The 15,840-nt window shown below is 37.3% G+C and overlaps 1 protein-coding gene across 1 annotated transcript in view; it reads right to left on the reverse strand.

Moving 5' to 3' along the window:
• The window catches only part of DEF6 (DEF6 guanine nucleotide exchange factor), a 58,797-nt gene extending 43,025 nt beyond the window's left edge, over positions 1-15,772 (reverse strand). The window contains exon 1 of the mRNA XM_034414585.3: positions 12,308-15,772. Coding sequence (XP_034270476.2) covers positions 12,308-12,403 — 96 coding nt within the window. The 5' untranslated portion in view covers positions 12,404-15,772. The remainder of the gene's footprint in view (positions 1-12,307) is intronic.
• Positions 15,773-15,840: the final 68 nt, after the last annotated feature.

The raw sequence follows: 15,840 nt of genomic DNA on the forward strand, positions 1-15,840 counted from the left end.
TAAGGGTGGAAAACAATGCTAGGAAAGATATTTTTCATTTATAGCTCTGTACTGTGGAACAGCTTCTTCTTAGCATTTAATTGGCACATTATATTCCTATGTTGCTCTTTAATGTGAGGGTTATCCATGGTTACACTTCAACCCCTGATTCAGAAAAAGAACGGTTGACATGTTTTATGGTCAAGTTCAATCCAAAATAAATAAAAATGTGCAGGCAAGTTGTGCTGCTTGTAATGGGAGACTGGAATGCCAACATTGGAAACTGTAAGGAGGAAAACATAGTTGATTTGTATGATCTTCTAGAAAACTGAAATATAGCAAGAGAATAATTTATCATGGGATTCTGCCAATTCATCAGTTCCTTATTGCTAATATGGTCTTCAAATATAAGTAGTCCTCAGTTAATGACCAGTCATTCAGCCACTGTTTAAAGTTACTACAACAATTGTAACTTTGTGTGGTGGTTATGACTGATCCTCAAAGTTCTGGCTGACGCAATACTGCCACAGTCACGTGTTACTAATCTGGGCAGTTGGCAACCAGTCTTACAAAAGTTGCATCATCCTATGGTCATGTGATTGTGATTTGTGACTATCCCTGCTGACTTCCCACAAGCAAAGTCAATGGAGAAGCTGGCAGAGAAGGTCACAAATGGCTTGGGTAAGTCTCATCCTTCCCTCATCTGCAGTCCTCTCCTCTGCACTTGTGCTGTGCCTTGCTGGCCACCCACACACCTTCCCTGTCCACTAATGCACTTTCATGCATCCTCTCTGAGCCAAAAGGGCAGTGATGGGAGGAGATAGAAGAGTGAGGAAATTGATGTGCACCCAGTCATAAATGCACATGGGCAGCCAAGCATCTAATTTCTGATCACATGACTGTGAGGGACACTGAATGGCTGGAACTCAGATGACCAGTTGTAACTACTATTCATTCTGTGCAATTATAATTTCAAATGATTCTGAAAGAATGGCCACAACCCAAGGACTACCATACAGAATTTCTCTCTCCCTCCCACTTATACCAAAGAGAGTCAAAGCGAGATGATCTTGAGTTTCTTTCTCACCGTTTATATCTTTCTGAGTTAAGCTGATGTTTTTGTAATGGCTGTTGCATGCTTTCTTCAAGGCTATTTCTGTATTCAATTTTAAATTCCTGTACCTCATTGATAGGGAACCAGAGGAAATATGAAATAAAATCAAAGTTGTGCTTAGGATGAGTATGGAAAGAAGACTGCCAAAGCCCAAGAAACAGAATAAAGCAAACTGGGTATCAGAACAAACAATGGAAACTGCCAAGAAGAAAAGAGTAGTCAAAGCCAAGAAAGACAAATATCTCAGGAAGGCACTTAACAAAGCATATTATAGAGCTGTTAGAAGAAAAAGAAGCAATATAACAACATATGTTATATTGCATATGTTATATACATATTAAAGATGAAAGCCAGACACACACACACAAAAAAAACCAAGGAAAGTTTTCCAAAAGATCTCCAAACTCAGGAGGTTCCAACCACAAATTGGTATGCTAAAGGACACCAAATGACAGGCAATAAATTATTTAAAAACAGCCAAACAATGATAGAAGGAATATATTAAAATTCTACAGAATAGAATTATTAGCAAATAAGATACATTTGATATATTCCTTACTTACAAGATCCTCTAGTATTAGAAGATGACGTTAGATCAGTATACAGTTGTTTACCAAGATAGAAGGCTATGGGAATTGATAAAAAATCTACAGAAATATGGCAAGCAATGGATAAAAAATCAGCAAACATTCTAGTTAAATTATGCCAACAAACCTGGAGGATAACAGTGACTAATATCTCCGAAGAGGACAATCAATATACCAATACAAAGAAAGGACAGTTAACAGTGTGTGCAAACACATTGCTTAACGCATTGCTTAACGCATTGTAAGCCGCCCTGAGTCTCCGGAGAAGGGCGGCATATAAATCAAATTTAAAAAAAACAAACTATTGTACAATATCCTTAATTTCACGTGCTAATGAAACAATTCGATGCAGGTTAGAATCCTAAAAGGAAAAGGAAACCCCAGATGCTCAAACTGGTTTTAGAAAAGGCCAAAGAATAAGAGATATTATTTTTGATTCACACCGGATAACTGAGAAAGCCAGAAATGACCACAGGTAGAACAATCAGCCTTAGAATTGAAGAGAAAGATATGGAAGAGACAGACAGTTTCTGCCTTTTAGGCTCCACTGTCAACTGTAAAGGATTAAGCAGTCAAACAGACTTCAGACTAGCACCTGGTAGAGCAAGCCATGAAAATTTGTTCACATGCCATGATGTGCCCTGAAAGCTATAACTCTGCAGACAATTGTTTTCCCTGTGGCATTCTATGAAAGCAAAAGTTGGACACTGAAGAAGTGCGCCGGGAAGAGTACTGATGCTTTCAACTTTGTTGTTGAAAACTCCTGGGAATACCATAGGCAGCTAGGAAAGCAAAATGGATCACTTAAGAAATTAATTGAGTCATCAGTCAAGGCACAAGTTAACCAATTCAAATTACTGTTTTTGGACACATTATGTGAAGATATAACTTACTAGAGAAGTCTAAACTTGGAAAAGCTGGAAGGAAATAGAAAAAGATGTAAAAGGAAACACAATAGTTTGGGAAAATATAGTTGAAAGGAAAAAAAGTAGAGAAAAACAGACAAGACTCTTATTAATTCAATACTGGCTTACAGCAAGGATCTACTCACACACACTTAACAAAATTTCCAAGCAACCAGAAATTCTATTTTTCAAATTCCCAAATCAGACAAAACCATATTAAACAAATATCAATCAAAACTTTTACAGGCTTCCTTTAGTATTGTGTGAATCTTTGAAATACAGGTTGTGGTATTGGTCTACAGGCATCTGGGATAGAGCTAGTGCACAGCTTCTCACCCAGCTTCCTTTATCCTGTTTTTCCGCCACTTATTAGAGAGAAATAAAGACCATAGCATCTACTTTGCATCAGTGACAAACTGCATTAATTAAGAGATTTGGACATGATTGAATAGATAGAATCATCATCGATCCTGATTTGTATCCAATGTCCATTGTGAATAAGGAGTGTTTTAAAAAATGCTAATTCTGAATCTCAGAGAAAATCCCTCCACATATTTGATTATGCTAAGGGCAGGGTAGAAGGATCTAATTCTATTGCTTCAGGCAGGTGGTAGATAAGCATTCTGGCCGATTTCCTGATCTTTAGCATACTGGACTTGTTCTCTAGGCTGAATGAAGAATTATATTTGGCTTTTGTGTGGCATAGAACCAGGCTGTAAAACTGGCGCCAGCATGAATCGAGGCGGAATATTTAATGCAAGAGGAGAATGCCAGCAACTTTTCTTCCCAATGACCGGGGTGCTTTGAGACACTGCTAAGTCTGGAGCAATCCTCTGGCTTCAACCCAGAAGTTTGCCTCAAATGCTAAAATGTGACAAGTTGCTGTTTTTTTTGAAGAACAAGGGGTAGGATTCCAAAGTTTTGTAAGTCAAAGGGAAGAAGTACCACTTTATTGTCAGGATAAAAGACATTCTTCAGAAATCTTCAATAAATTTAGTTTATATAAACTGTTTTTACTGCCCCTTCGCAAAAGTTTAAGTGCCACCTTGATAAGGATTTCAAAGTGCTGGATTTAGAATTGTCCACAGAAGTAAAAATAGTCGAGACCATCTCTGCAATGGTGCAACCAAGGTCCTCACATTTTATGTGTGTTGCATGTTCAATGGACATTAAAAAATGACTGGACTTCAATCGCATGGTCATGATCCCCATTTTGACTTTTTTGACTCCCTGCCTCTAGGACAGGGGTCTCCAACTTGGCCACTTTAAGCCAAGAGGACTTCAACTCCCAGAATTCTTTGCTGGCTGGGGAATTCTTGGGCTCTAGGATACCCCTGCTTGGATTTTAAGTAGGGGAATGAGGAATCCATACTGTAATAAAAACATCACAAACTGCCAACAGGGACATTGTGCAGTTTAGCCATCTATCCTTTCCCAAGCAGAATTCTATAACTGTGAAACAGAATCAACAATAATCAGCATTATAGATTTATCACAAAGTTGAGAAGAAGGAAATTATGAGAAGAATTTTAACTCATGTGGTTGGTGTAAGGAAAAATAGGATCATATCGCATGCAGAACAAAGAACTCCTTGAAGGAAGATTAGGGTATAAATATGCCTGAAAGCGGAATAATTGTTGAGGGACAACCACATGCAGAATTCATGCCACAGCATTTCCATTCAATGGGAACAGTTAGTAACAGGGAACAGGGAAGACTTTTACATGACGACCTGAACAGCCACTTCCACTCTGAATAAATCAGACGTTTTCCCATTTTTTCTTTTTGCAAACCACTATCTATGTCATCAACAAAAGTTTTGGAATGCTATTACATTAACCTGCACTGATGTCACATGTACATATTCCATGAGATACATATTTACTCATGAGATATATAACTGCCCGAGGTGGCATTCATGGAACCCTAACACCACATATAGCAATATAAAAAGATTAAAATGGATGGAATTTGACATGATCACCAAGTCTCACCGGATTTTAGTCCTGCCTGAAATCTTGAAAGTAAAGAAGGCTAAATCTTGAAAGTTTTAGTAATCTTCAGAGATCATGGTCATTTAAATAAATAAATAATATAAAATTAACCGATCACTAGCAGTTCCTTCATGGACTACAGGTAGCTCCCTAAAGACTGGGAAGTAAACAGCTAAGGACTAGATAAGTAGGATCTCAACAGAAGCTGACAATTATCTACCTAATGGGTGATTTCCCTAGCACATTCTTAAGAGGTATAACACACCTCTTCATAATAAAGGTGGGATACAAATAAATAAAATAGATTATACACCTGAAACATATTTTGTAAGCCATCAAATTTTATCTCCATTCCATGGGAAAACCAGAACTCCCAGTAGTCTATCTTCTACTTCAGGATTTGAGTAGAGTACCTACCACACTTTAGTATAGATAGTCCTTGATTTACATCTGGTTGCTTAACACAGTGAAATCAAAAAAATTTACTTACAACCCATCCTCGAAATTATGACAGCCATGCCATCTCTGTGGTCACATGATTGCATTTCAGGCACTTGGCAGCCAGTTCCCATTTATGATTAGTTGCATAATCATGTGTTTTGTGACTCTTTTCCCACTTTACAGCAAAAATGCAAATTAGATCATCTGGATTCAAACTTACAGCTATGTGATTTGCTTAATAATGCAGTGACTTAATAACCATTAAATTATTGTAAATTATTGGACTACCTGGAGAATGTAGGAATGTTTCATGTTCACATTTGGGGTTATGTTTGCAATGAAAAGTAGGTCAGCACATTTATAATTTTATAAAAACTAAAGTTCTTCCAGTGTACAACCAGTACCAGCTCTACAAATTAAACCTTTTTCAGTCATTTGCTACTGTTAGTTTAAATGAAGGAATAATATACCTATTTGTCTGCCAGAAGAGCACTTTCAATATTGAGCCACAGTTGAACTTGCAGGTATTACATTTGGTGAGGGAAGGATCTCTTTTATTGTGAAGGACTACTGATACATAGGTGTTATTAGAATGAAGACAGATCAGGCTTTTAGAATTACACCTTTCTCTTGCAGTCTCCGTCTGTTCCCACATAAAATTAAACAGGAAGCTAAAGCTGCTTCTGATCTGGGTACTAAAATCTGCTGGCAAACTTGACAGATCAAATCTTCATGAGCCTTTGTTCTAGGAAGCCATTTTCAGACCACACAAACCTTCCCCCACATTTTCTGCAAAACTGCAGAATCTCCTGAGGTTGAGAGAAGCTCAGCATGTAATGAAGCCTAATCTGGAGAGTTATGGGTAGCTCTTCCTGAATGCTAAACCATGCAATAGGCAATGTGCCAGAATTAGAACACTTTGAAAAACCATCCTAAATTCTCAGTGTTGCAAAAAAAGATTTGGGGTGAAGAGAGGGAGCTACAAGCAGTGACAGTCACAAACAATGATCAGCTACTGAGCCAAGCTAACATCTGTGGACATTCTCCTAACAAAGAATACTGTTAATGAGATTCTCAAAGGATGGCTCATCCAGAACAATGCTGCTTCTATCTTCATATTGTCCTCTCTACTCTGTGATTGGTTATTGCGCAAAACTGAAGGGCAGGAGGAATGAGGAACACAAAAGATAAGATCAACAGTGAAAGCATAGGCTGAGATTAAATAGTAAAGCTGAAATTTTTAAGCAAAGCAGATTTTCTTTTGCTATCACCAACTCTGTAATATCAGTTTACTTCAACTTCTACTCAGAAGCTCTATTGACTGATTGATTCAAGCCAACACTTAAAGTGTGGAGTTAGTAACACAAGTTTAAGATTATCAAACACTTTGATTGTTAATTGGTAGACTTATATCAGCTTAATAGATTTCTATCTTCTCCCCAATAAGATTTCTAACTTCTGCAGAGTCCTGAAATTATAATCATAATCAATTATAATCATATGGATACATGTGGCTTTGTGCTATATGGCCATGGCTCAGAAAGACCAACATGTAAGTATGTATGTATGATGTATTATTTTTGTCCCACAGTTCCTCCATTATGTTCAGAGTGACGTATATAGTTTTCCTCTTGTATTTTATCCTTCAAACATGCTTATTCTTGCAACACACCTCTGTAATAGTCCAAGCAATGAAAAACAGATTCGCTCCTGATTTGTTTTAAAAAGTGAGAATATGCAATGGCATGTAAAAATAACCTCGAGAGACAGGACAGAGACACAGTCAAGGGAACAATCAGGTAGCCTGCAACAGGACTGGGGGTGGGATAAGAAACTCAGAAGAACCCTTTCTAGAGGGTTAATGTAAGGTTTAATAACGTAGAATCATCCCTTTGAGTTGTGTTTCCTATCAGATCTACCTTGTAAGGTTGATAGAAGTTGAGTATATTTTTAGTGCTTTATGGCTTATGCTTTATTTATTTATTTAGTGCTTTATAGTTTATGCTTTATTATGAAATATGGAAACATTACTGTAGTCCCCACTGTACTGCAACACTTTACAAATACAGCTAGTCCTCGACTTATGGCCACAATTGAGCCTCAAAATTTCTGTTGTTAAGTGAGAATTTGTTAGGTGAGTTTTGTCCCTTTTTATGACCTTTCTTGCCACAGTTGTTACGTGAATCACTACAGTTGATAAGTTAGTAACCTGGTGGTTAAGTGAATCTGCCTTCCCCATTGACTTTGCTTGTCAGAAGGTCACAAAAGGTGATCACATGATCCCGGGACACTGCAATCGTCATAAGTATGAACCAGTTACCAAGCATCTGAATTTTGAGCACATGATCATGGGGATGAAGCAAACATTGTAACTGTGAAAAACGGTCATAAGTCACTTTTTTCAATAACGTTGTCACGAAATGAACTGATACAAGTTGAGGACTACCTATAGCTGCTAGACTACTCACTTCTAATATTCTTTGCACTCAGAATATGGTTAAATAAATAATACAATAATTATTATTCTGAAATAATAAATAATTCAAATGAATATATAAATTAAGAAGTTAGCTATCTGTTAATAGCAGGAATGTTTTGTTTAATAATCGTTTGAATCGAATAGGGCACTTAATTCTTGTAGGTCCTTATTAAAACAACAGGTAGTAGAAGCATCTTATTCTTCCCCTCTGAGATAGTGAAGAAAGGACATTGCTTCTTTTAAAATGATACCACTACAGAAAATGGGCACACAAATTAGTGAAGAAAGCATGCCTCTGTTTGTTAAATCTGGAGATTCCAAACAAGAGTTCTCAGTGCACATTACTTTCCCAGCATGTGAAAATCTAAAGCCAAGGTTTAATTCACGGGTGTCAAACTCGCCATCTCATGTTGCTGTCACATGACGTTTCATGATGTTTTTTCCATTTGTGGAGCTGGCATGGGCTGCACATGATGCATGAGGCCCACAGGCCTCCAGTTTGACATCCGTGGATAGATTTTCTGTTTTACTTAGCTGGGCCTTGCTGCAAGAGGAACCAATTAGGCAACATGTATCTGCTGACTTTCTCATTCAAATTAAGCCACAATTTCAAAGAGCTGAGTTATCATTTCATGCAAACTGGGCTCTATATTCTCCTCAAAAGCTTTTTTTAAAAAAGATTAACATAATTATAGCAGACCCAATGAACTATATTTTTAGATTAAGTGTTAACTCTAATTCAGTCCATTAAAGCATGTGAAAAGAGCATGAATTAATTTAGAGCCATATTTAATTTTCCCATCATAATTTTGCTACAAGGTAAAATATTTTACCTGGCACTCATAGATTAAATCAGAAACTTCAAACATGCAGACTGTAAAATGATTTAGAAAAGAGAAAAAGAACAGATCAAGTAAGTCGTATCTTGTTGCAACATGCAAAACATACTGCCAACAAAATCATTCTGCACTTACAAATCCCATTTTTCTATTGAAAATTATAGCTGTGAATGCAATTGTACTTTTTATGTTAAATATTTTCTTATAACTTCAGCCTTAAAAGCTTTTAATCTCTTGGTCAAACTCTTACAATGAATAGGATTCTGGAAATATGCAGTGTAGGAGAGGTACAAGTCTAACGTCTGAAAATTAATGAATGTTAAGTTGGAGTCTGCATGAAAATGCTTCAAGCCACATTCACTAATTCCAACACAAAGAAAAGCTCTCATTCTTCCATCCTGAGTGGGCAAATATCTGACATTATTTTCATGGCAGATGTGCTAACAAATTAGGAGATAATGTTCTCAAGTTATATAAATTGTGGGAACAGGTAATAATTCTGGATGGTTACAGAAATAGCAAAAAATCTCTGAAAATCAGGGAACTTTAAAATATATGGGTCAGTGCAAGCAGATGACACATTGGCAGAATATACAATTAATTTCATATTTACTGTACCATGAGCAGATAAATTTCTAGGGACAGTCGACATATTTGAAACTATGACAGTATATCTGGATGCTGTCACAAAACAGCTGTCAAATAGACAATTCACAAGAAGATTGTTACAGTCACAAAATATCATTTATCAACAGACAACAGACAACAATTAGCAGAAATTGATTGCTGCTACTTAGTCTAATATGCTACCTCCTACTACCAGCGAAAATTTCCTCTTCAGTTTTTGGAGGAAAGAAATAAGAAAGAAACCTGGCAATATTATATATAAGTCTGTGGTATGCCCACCTGTGGAATACTATCTCCATTTCTAATTATTAAAAGAATGCTGCAGAAATACAAACCATTTTTTTCAATGTTGCAAAAAAGCAGTCAGATAGAGATGGGGCAGGAGTGATTCCACTATAACTATCACAAAACTCCATATTTACTCCTTGATCATTTTCATCCCTGGTTCTCCAAACTCATCAACAGTCTATGGAGATGGGCTTCAAAACACGAACTTCTGCAAATATGCACACCTAAAAGCAAGCACTGACAACTGGAAAAGCAAGAGCCCTCTATAACTAAAACAGGAAGAAAAATCTTACTGGTGACTTTAAAAACGTCATGTGTGCCCCACAGGAAGCATCTCTGAGACACTCACTACAGTTTTTCGATGTTAAGAAGGAACACACCACAAAGAGGCTAGATATGTAATCTCATGCAGTTAAGATTTAGCAATAAAACATGGGTGCATCACCGCCTCCATTTGTATTCCTCAACAGCTGGTGTGCAAAAGCAAACTCTCCCCAAATTCAGGGAGGGCACACATCGTAACTAGTAGCCATTGATAGCCTTATCTATAGTGAATAACTCCATTTTAGCACCTTCTGAATTGCTGTACAGGCCTCATAAAAACAGTAAAAGCATATAAATAAGAAACAGAAAGATGCCATGAGATATGTAACATGTATTGCGCGCTGCAATTTCTTTTTTTTTAAAGAAATATTATTTGATGATAGAACTCAGCATCTGTTTATATTCTTTGATTTTAAAAAAGAAAAAGAGAAGCACTGAGGACTGTTAAAATATTAATTGCAACTTGCCTAAAGAGCTCTATACTTAAATGCATGCTTCCTACATATAATCTCCTGAAAAAGTTAATTACAACTTGGATTTCGGATTTAACCTATTTTTTCCCCTAGCATTTCCCTACAAGTGCAGGGTCTGCTTTTATTTTCCAGATCAATCAAGTGTTGATCCAGTGGTTGTGACAGGAATTTGACCAAAATGGCTTGTTGCCTGAGCCTGACACTGTAATCTGAGAGAGAGAGACAGGCCCAAAGTCATCCATCTGACTTTCATGTGTAAGGCAGCTCTAGAACACACAGTCTCCTGGTTTCTAATTCTATAAAACAATATTTTTTTAAAAAAATGTTTTCAATAGTGAATAAAAAAATATTAGATTAAAAATATTCCTGCTCATCTCAATGACTATTATAAATATTTACATAGGTCTATATATTGCACACACTTCCTGAAAGAAGAAATTCCATTGCCTACAAATAAAATAAAGATTGTTTGATCTGTTGTTAATAACTCTAGCAATGTTTCTACATTTTATATAAAATAAATCACAATGAATGTTCAAGCCATGTTTCTGAAGACACCAGACACAGGTCACTATATCAACCGATGATTTAGGCCTCAGCATATGGAGGACAGATAATTTGGGAAAGCATATAACTAAGATATCCACGATATAAGAAAGACAGATGTAATCTAAAATAAATCAGGTCACATAATGTAGTGAGTTTGTACTTCAGGCTCAAAAATATCAAGTAAGTCTTCCAACTACAACATCTGAAATGGTTATACCTACTTTACAGCATTCAGATTAATGAATGGATATTGCTAGCTTGCTAACACAAGCATACAAAATCATTCCTGTCAGCACTATTCCATGAAGTAACAATGACGTAATGGGAACCACGGCTCAGAATTGGTGGTTTTAAAGCCTCACCCTTTCATGCCTTGCTTTAACTCTGCAAGACTAATAAACACAAACTGAAGATGGCCCTCAAAAACACATTCAGGATTCTGTTCTCGGATCTGCCCAAGTGCCACATTCTGGCAATCCTAGTCAAATCTAACTAGAGAAAGTTGCAACAAAAATCTTTGGAGAGAAGCACAACCCAATCGCAAACTCCAATGCAAGACCAAATTTCTGTAGACATTTTAAAACAGCATTTTGCATCTGAAAAAGCACATTTGACATGTCATGTCCTTTGGGTGCAAAAGCTTGCAAGACCGCCTTGTAACTCCAAAGATCAGCAGTGTGGGAGTTCTCTGGAGTGCTAAACACTGGGGCAGCTGCACACTGCTTGCATTCTTTTGGCACTGTGGAAAATGGTCCAGAATGACCAAACAATTTTCCATTGGTTCAGCTGCTGCATTATGTAAGAGAATAATAAGGAAAGACAGCCACTTTATATCATTTAGATGCATCTCCTTAGCGCTGATTTCACAAGGTGTCGCCCCATTTGCATCAAACTAGAGCTCTATTTGCCCTACTTTTCTTGCATGTATTTACATCTCATCTTCTTTTCCCACACCTGACAAGACATTCCCCCCCCCACTCCCAAATTTTACATGGAAGCATCACTTTTGCTACTATTGGAAAGTTATAATACAAGAGGAAAATTTTCTTTTTCTCCCCCACCTCCCTTAAACAAAATAGAGTGTTATTACTTCCATGTAACATTTTTGGCGCTCACCGAGGGAGGAAGAAACAAATACGAATACTTTCTGTCAAAGAAAGAAAGAACGAGCAATGTTTGCAGCGCGGTTGCTCTGCATAGGATTGATCAAAGCCAGTTTCCATAGAACCATAAAAACATTTGCGCTTTACACCCAGATTTTTTTTTTCCCAACAACACCTCACCGAGGCTTTAGGGGACCAAAGGAGGCAAAACAGGATGGAAGCTAAGGCTTAATTTCTGCAACTGACATCTCTCGCCCCGACTGAAAAGAAAAACAACGGATCTTTACAAAACGACAGGATTCCACGGTGTTTCCACGAAAGCCAAATAAATAAATACAACCTTAATTTCCCCCCGTTTTTTTCCTGAAGAGGTGTTTTTTTTTTAAAATATAAATCTGATTTTGCCCTCAGATCGCCTCCAAACCCACAAAATGCGCGCCCCGGAGCAAAGCTAGCAGAAGCAAAGCTGGCCGCGAGTTCTTCTTGCCAAGCACGCCGCCTTCCTCGCCTTGGCAAGCAGGACTCAACGCCCTTCCCGCCCGCGCCTCAGAGGCTCTTTCGGGTTGCTGACTTTTTTTTTTCTTTCTTTTGGTCTTTTTACTCACTTTCAGCTGAGATTTGGAGACTTTGCCGCTTTTCTCGGCGTCCAAAGCCGTGAAGGCGTACCAGATCGATTTTAAGAGCTCCGTCCGCAGCTCCATGATGCCTCCAGGGCAGGGCACCAGGCACACAATCTGCTCCCTCAGCGGGGAGGAACCTCCCTCCAGCGGTCGCGAAACTCCCGGCGAGGCGCTCAAACCGTCCAGGGAAGCCGGCGGAGCTGTAGCGCCTCCGCCTGGTGGTTCAAGCCGCCTCGCCGGCCTCCTTCTCCCATTTGTTTTGTTTGTCAGTCATCCGATGCCATCAGTCCGGTAAACTCTTAACATTCGTTTTACAGCCCTCTCTAAACTGTTTACAGATATTGCCCCCAACAATTTGGGTCCTCGTTTTATTGACCTCGGAAGAATGGAAGGCTGAGTCAACCTTGAGACGGCCAGAATCAAACTGCTGGCAGCTGGCAGTCAGCAGAAATATCTTGCAGTATTGCATTCTAATCACAATAGCACCACCACACTATAACTTGAATTAATCCAAGCATGGAACTAAAATTGGGCAGAGTTTAAGGTGACGTGCATCTGAAGAAGTCTTTTGCCTGTTGTTGCTTATACAGCCAAAACGGTACCATTCAAATAAAACCCAGAAACAGGCAGCCTGAAAAAGGTAATGAAAATGGGACGAGGGACGGTAACAAAACCACCAAAAAAAACTGTAGAGGAAAAAGGTGGGGAGAGATGGAGGGGCAGCCTAGGTGGACTAAGCAAGCTCTGTAGTCAGTCTTTGAGCAACAGCAGGAAGGAGGATAGAAAAGAACAGAAGTAAGTTTTTGGAGATAAGAATGAAGTATTACAGTAGTAGCTGTAGTCATCACTTTGGGGAGAAATCTGTTTCCTGTTATTCAGTCATTCAAACTTACATTTTGAAGTTTAGCAGTAGATTGCAGTTGTCTTTCTGTGAAAAATGCATACTGAGTACCTATGTAGGCAATGAAAATACAATTTAAAAACAATATTTTAATCTTGCTTGCTACAAGTAATACCATTAAGACTACACTAAGATGCTGTTTATGGTACCAGCTCTTTTGGCAATGGCAAATGCAATCCTATATGGGTAGATTTATAACCATTTATTTAATGACCATTCAAAGTTACAACAGCAATGAAAAAAAGTGATTTTTGACAATTTTTTCACACTTACAACGTTGCATCAGCCACCCCCATGGTCATGTGATCAAAATTCAGACATTTGGCAACTGGCATATATTTATGATAGCTACAGTGTCCCAGGGTCATGTGATCACCTTTTGTGATCTTCTGACAAGCAAAGTTAATGGAGTAGCCAGATTCACTCAACAACAGTTACTAACAACTGCAGTGATTCACTTAACAACTGTGGCAAGAAAGGTCATAAAATGGGAGCAAAATTCACTTATCTGACTTGCTTAGCAACATAAATTTTGGTCCTAAGCAACATTCAATTGTGGTCATAAGTGAGGACTACCTGTATGATTACTTTAAAAGAAGGCTTATTGACCTTGGACCATAATATAAAACTTTGCATTACTTACTTAATCTGAAATGGGACAATTTGCCACAGCCAACTCACCATGGCCAATTCGCCACTGTCAACTCACTGCAGGACAAGAGTTAACACTAATATCAAAGGACAATGTAACAATTCTATTTAATTATTTAAAATAAATAAAAATATTTTAATTTTTGCCGCTCATATTTCATTGTTTCTCCTTTTGCATCCTTTCTTTAATGATTCTATTCCACTATTTCTTTGATATTAGTGTAACTCTTGGGTCGCAGTGAGTTGTCCTGCAGCAAGTTGATTATGGCAAGTTATCGTGATGAGTTCACCATGGCAAATTGTCATAGACCCTTCTTAATCATTGGGAGTAAATCCTGTTAAACACACTGCTAGGATTTATTTACATTAAAAATCCATATGCTTAGTATGCTCAACTATTTAATGGTAGAGCTTACAAATCCTTTTAAAGGCGTTCCTGCCATATAATATATTTACAATATTTTTTATTTGAATCAGTAACTGCAGCAAAACATGATTTGTCAGGCTGGGAGAAAACCTCTAGATAATGTCTCAATTACATTATTATAGTAAGTCTATTTTTCCAAAAATTGCAAGTTTTTTCTGAATGTTTATTAGCAATGGCCTATTTTTCCTTAAGTCGCATTTTACTAAATTTATCACTTACGCTTGTAATATTTTCATATTTAATAGTGTTATTAATTATAGAAGAAAATAACACTTCTAATATTTTAATCACACTGCAATCAGAATAGCAAGAAAAAAACAAGTCCAATTTGTTCTAATCACATCAAAATTTGTAACTACATGAAATCATTGACTTCAAATGAATGGGGTAAATTCTCTTTTCCTAAAAATTCAGTTTAAGGTATAGGGTGAACCAGGACTTTTGGAAAGACAAGTAAGCTCCATTGAATTCCTTCAAACTTTCTGTTCAGAGAAGATTGATTAGCATTATATTCTGCATTTCACCTTGAAATATATGATACCATGTTGGATAAAATACAGCTTTTCTGTCCAGGCTGTATATTCTACTTTCATTTTTTTTAAAAATCAGACATTGGGAAAAACTAAATCTTCTAAATTATATACCTTTCAAAAATTCCAATTTGGTTTGCAGTTCTAAAATGTCGTGTAAAAATTGCATTCCAGTTAAATCCCATTTCAATTCATGCTTAGCAAATACTATTGTCTTGGACTTCAGCAAACTATGTTTAAGGTTGAGTCACACAGCCGCAACCCTAGGCAGAGATGGACAGAGCAAAGCAACCTAAGAATTCAGTGGATTTAAGCTACAGCTTAGCTTTGAATATGACTGCAACATTGTCTGTGCCTTTAGTCTCTAAGAAAGCTGAAGAAGTTTTAATAATCTCCTAGAATTAACTACTAGTTTAGCCTGCAAAGTACTTTTCATTTTCAGGTCTAGAAATATGTGTAGAAAAGCTAATTCTTTTTGAGATTAAAATATTACTTCATGCAACCATATTATTTTGCCTACAAGGTTTTCATTTACCAAATAATCCACAATTGAAAGTTCTAACCGTTCCATGCCTTTGTTTTTAATAGGTATCTACTGCTCAGTTAAATATATAAAGATCATCTTTATATTTTCACATTAGAAACAAAACCCAGCTAATTTGTCTGTTGCTGAGCATTTATCAACTGCCCACTGCTGGCAAATTTGTTCCTGCCTCACTGGTTGCTTTGCATCATTTCACCTAGGATAGGTCATCATTTCACCTAGGATAGGTCCCCATTCTTAACCCTGCAGCAGCTAAGTGCCAGTTTCCAAATTTACTGGTTGTATTGCAGAATGCTTATCTGGGAATTCTTAAAATCAAATTGGTGTTGAAAATTCTAGTAGTAGTGCCTATTCCACTTTTCCTTTAAAGGGAAAGAAGAAAGGTATTGTGAGAAGTACAGGAGACAATGAAAAATGTGTACATTTCGGACCTATCATTTTTTTTCTCCAAAGTTGTGAAGATAG

Source organism: Pantherophis guttatus, chromosome 3, assembly GCF_059756535.1.
Source record: "Pantherophis guttatus breed Tessera chromosome 3, ASM5975653v1, whole genome shotgun sequence".
Classification (NCBI taxonomy): Eukaryota; Metazoa; Chordata; class Lepidosauria; order Squamata; family Colubridae; genus Pantherophis; species Pantherophis guttatus.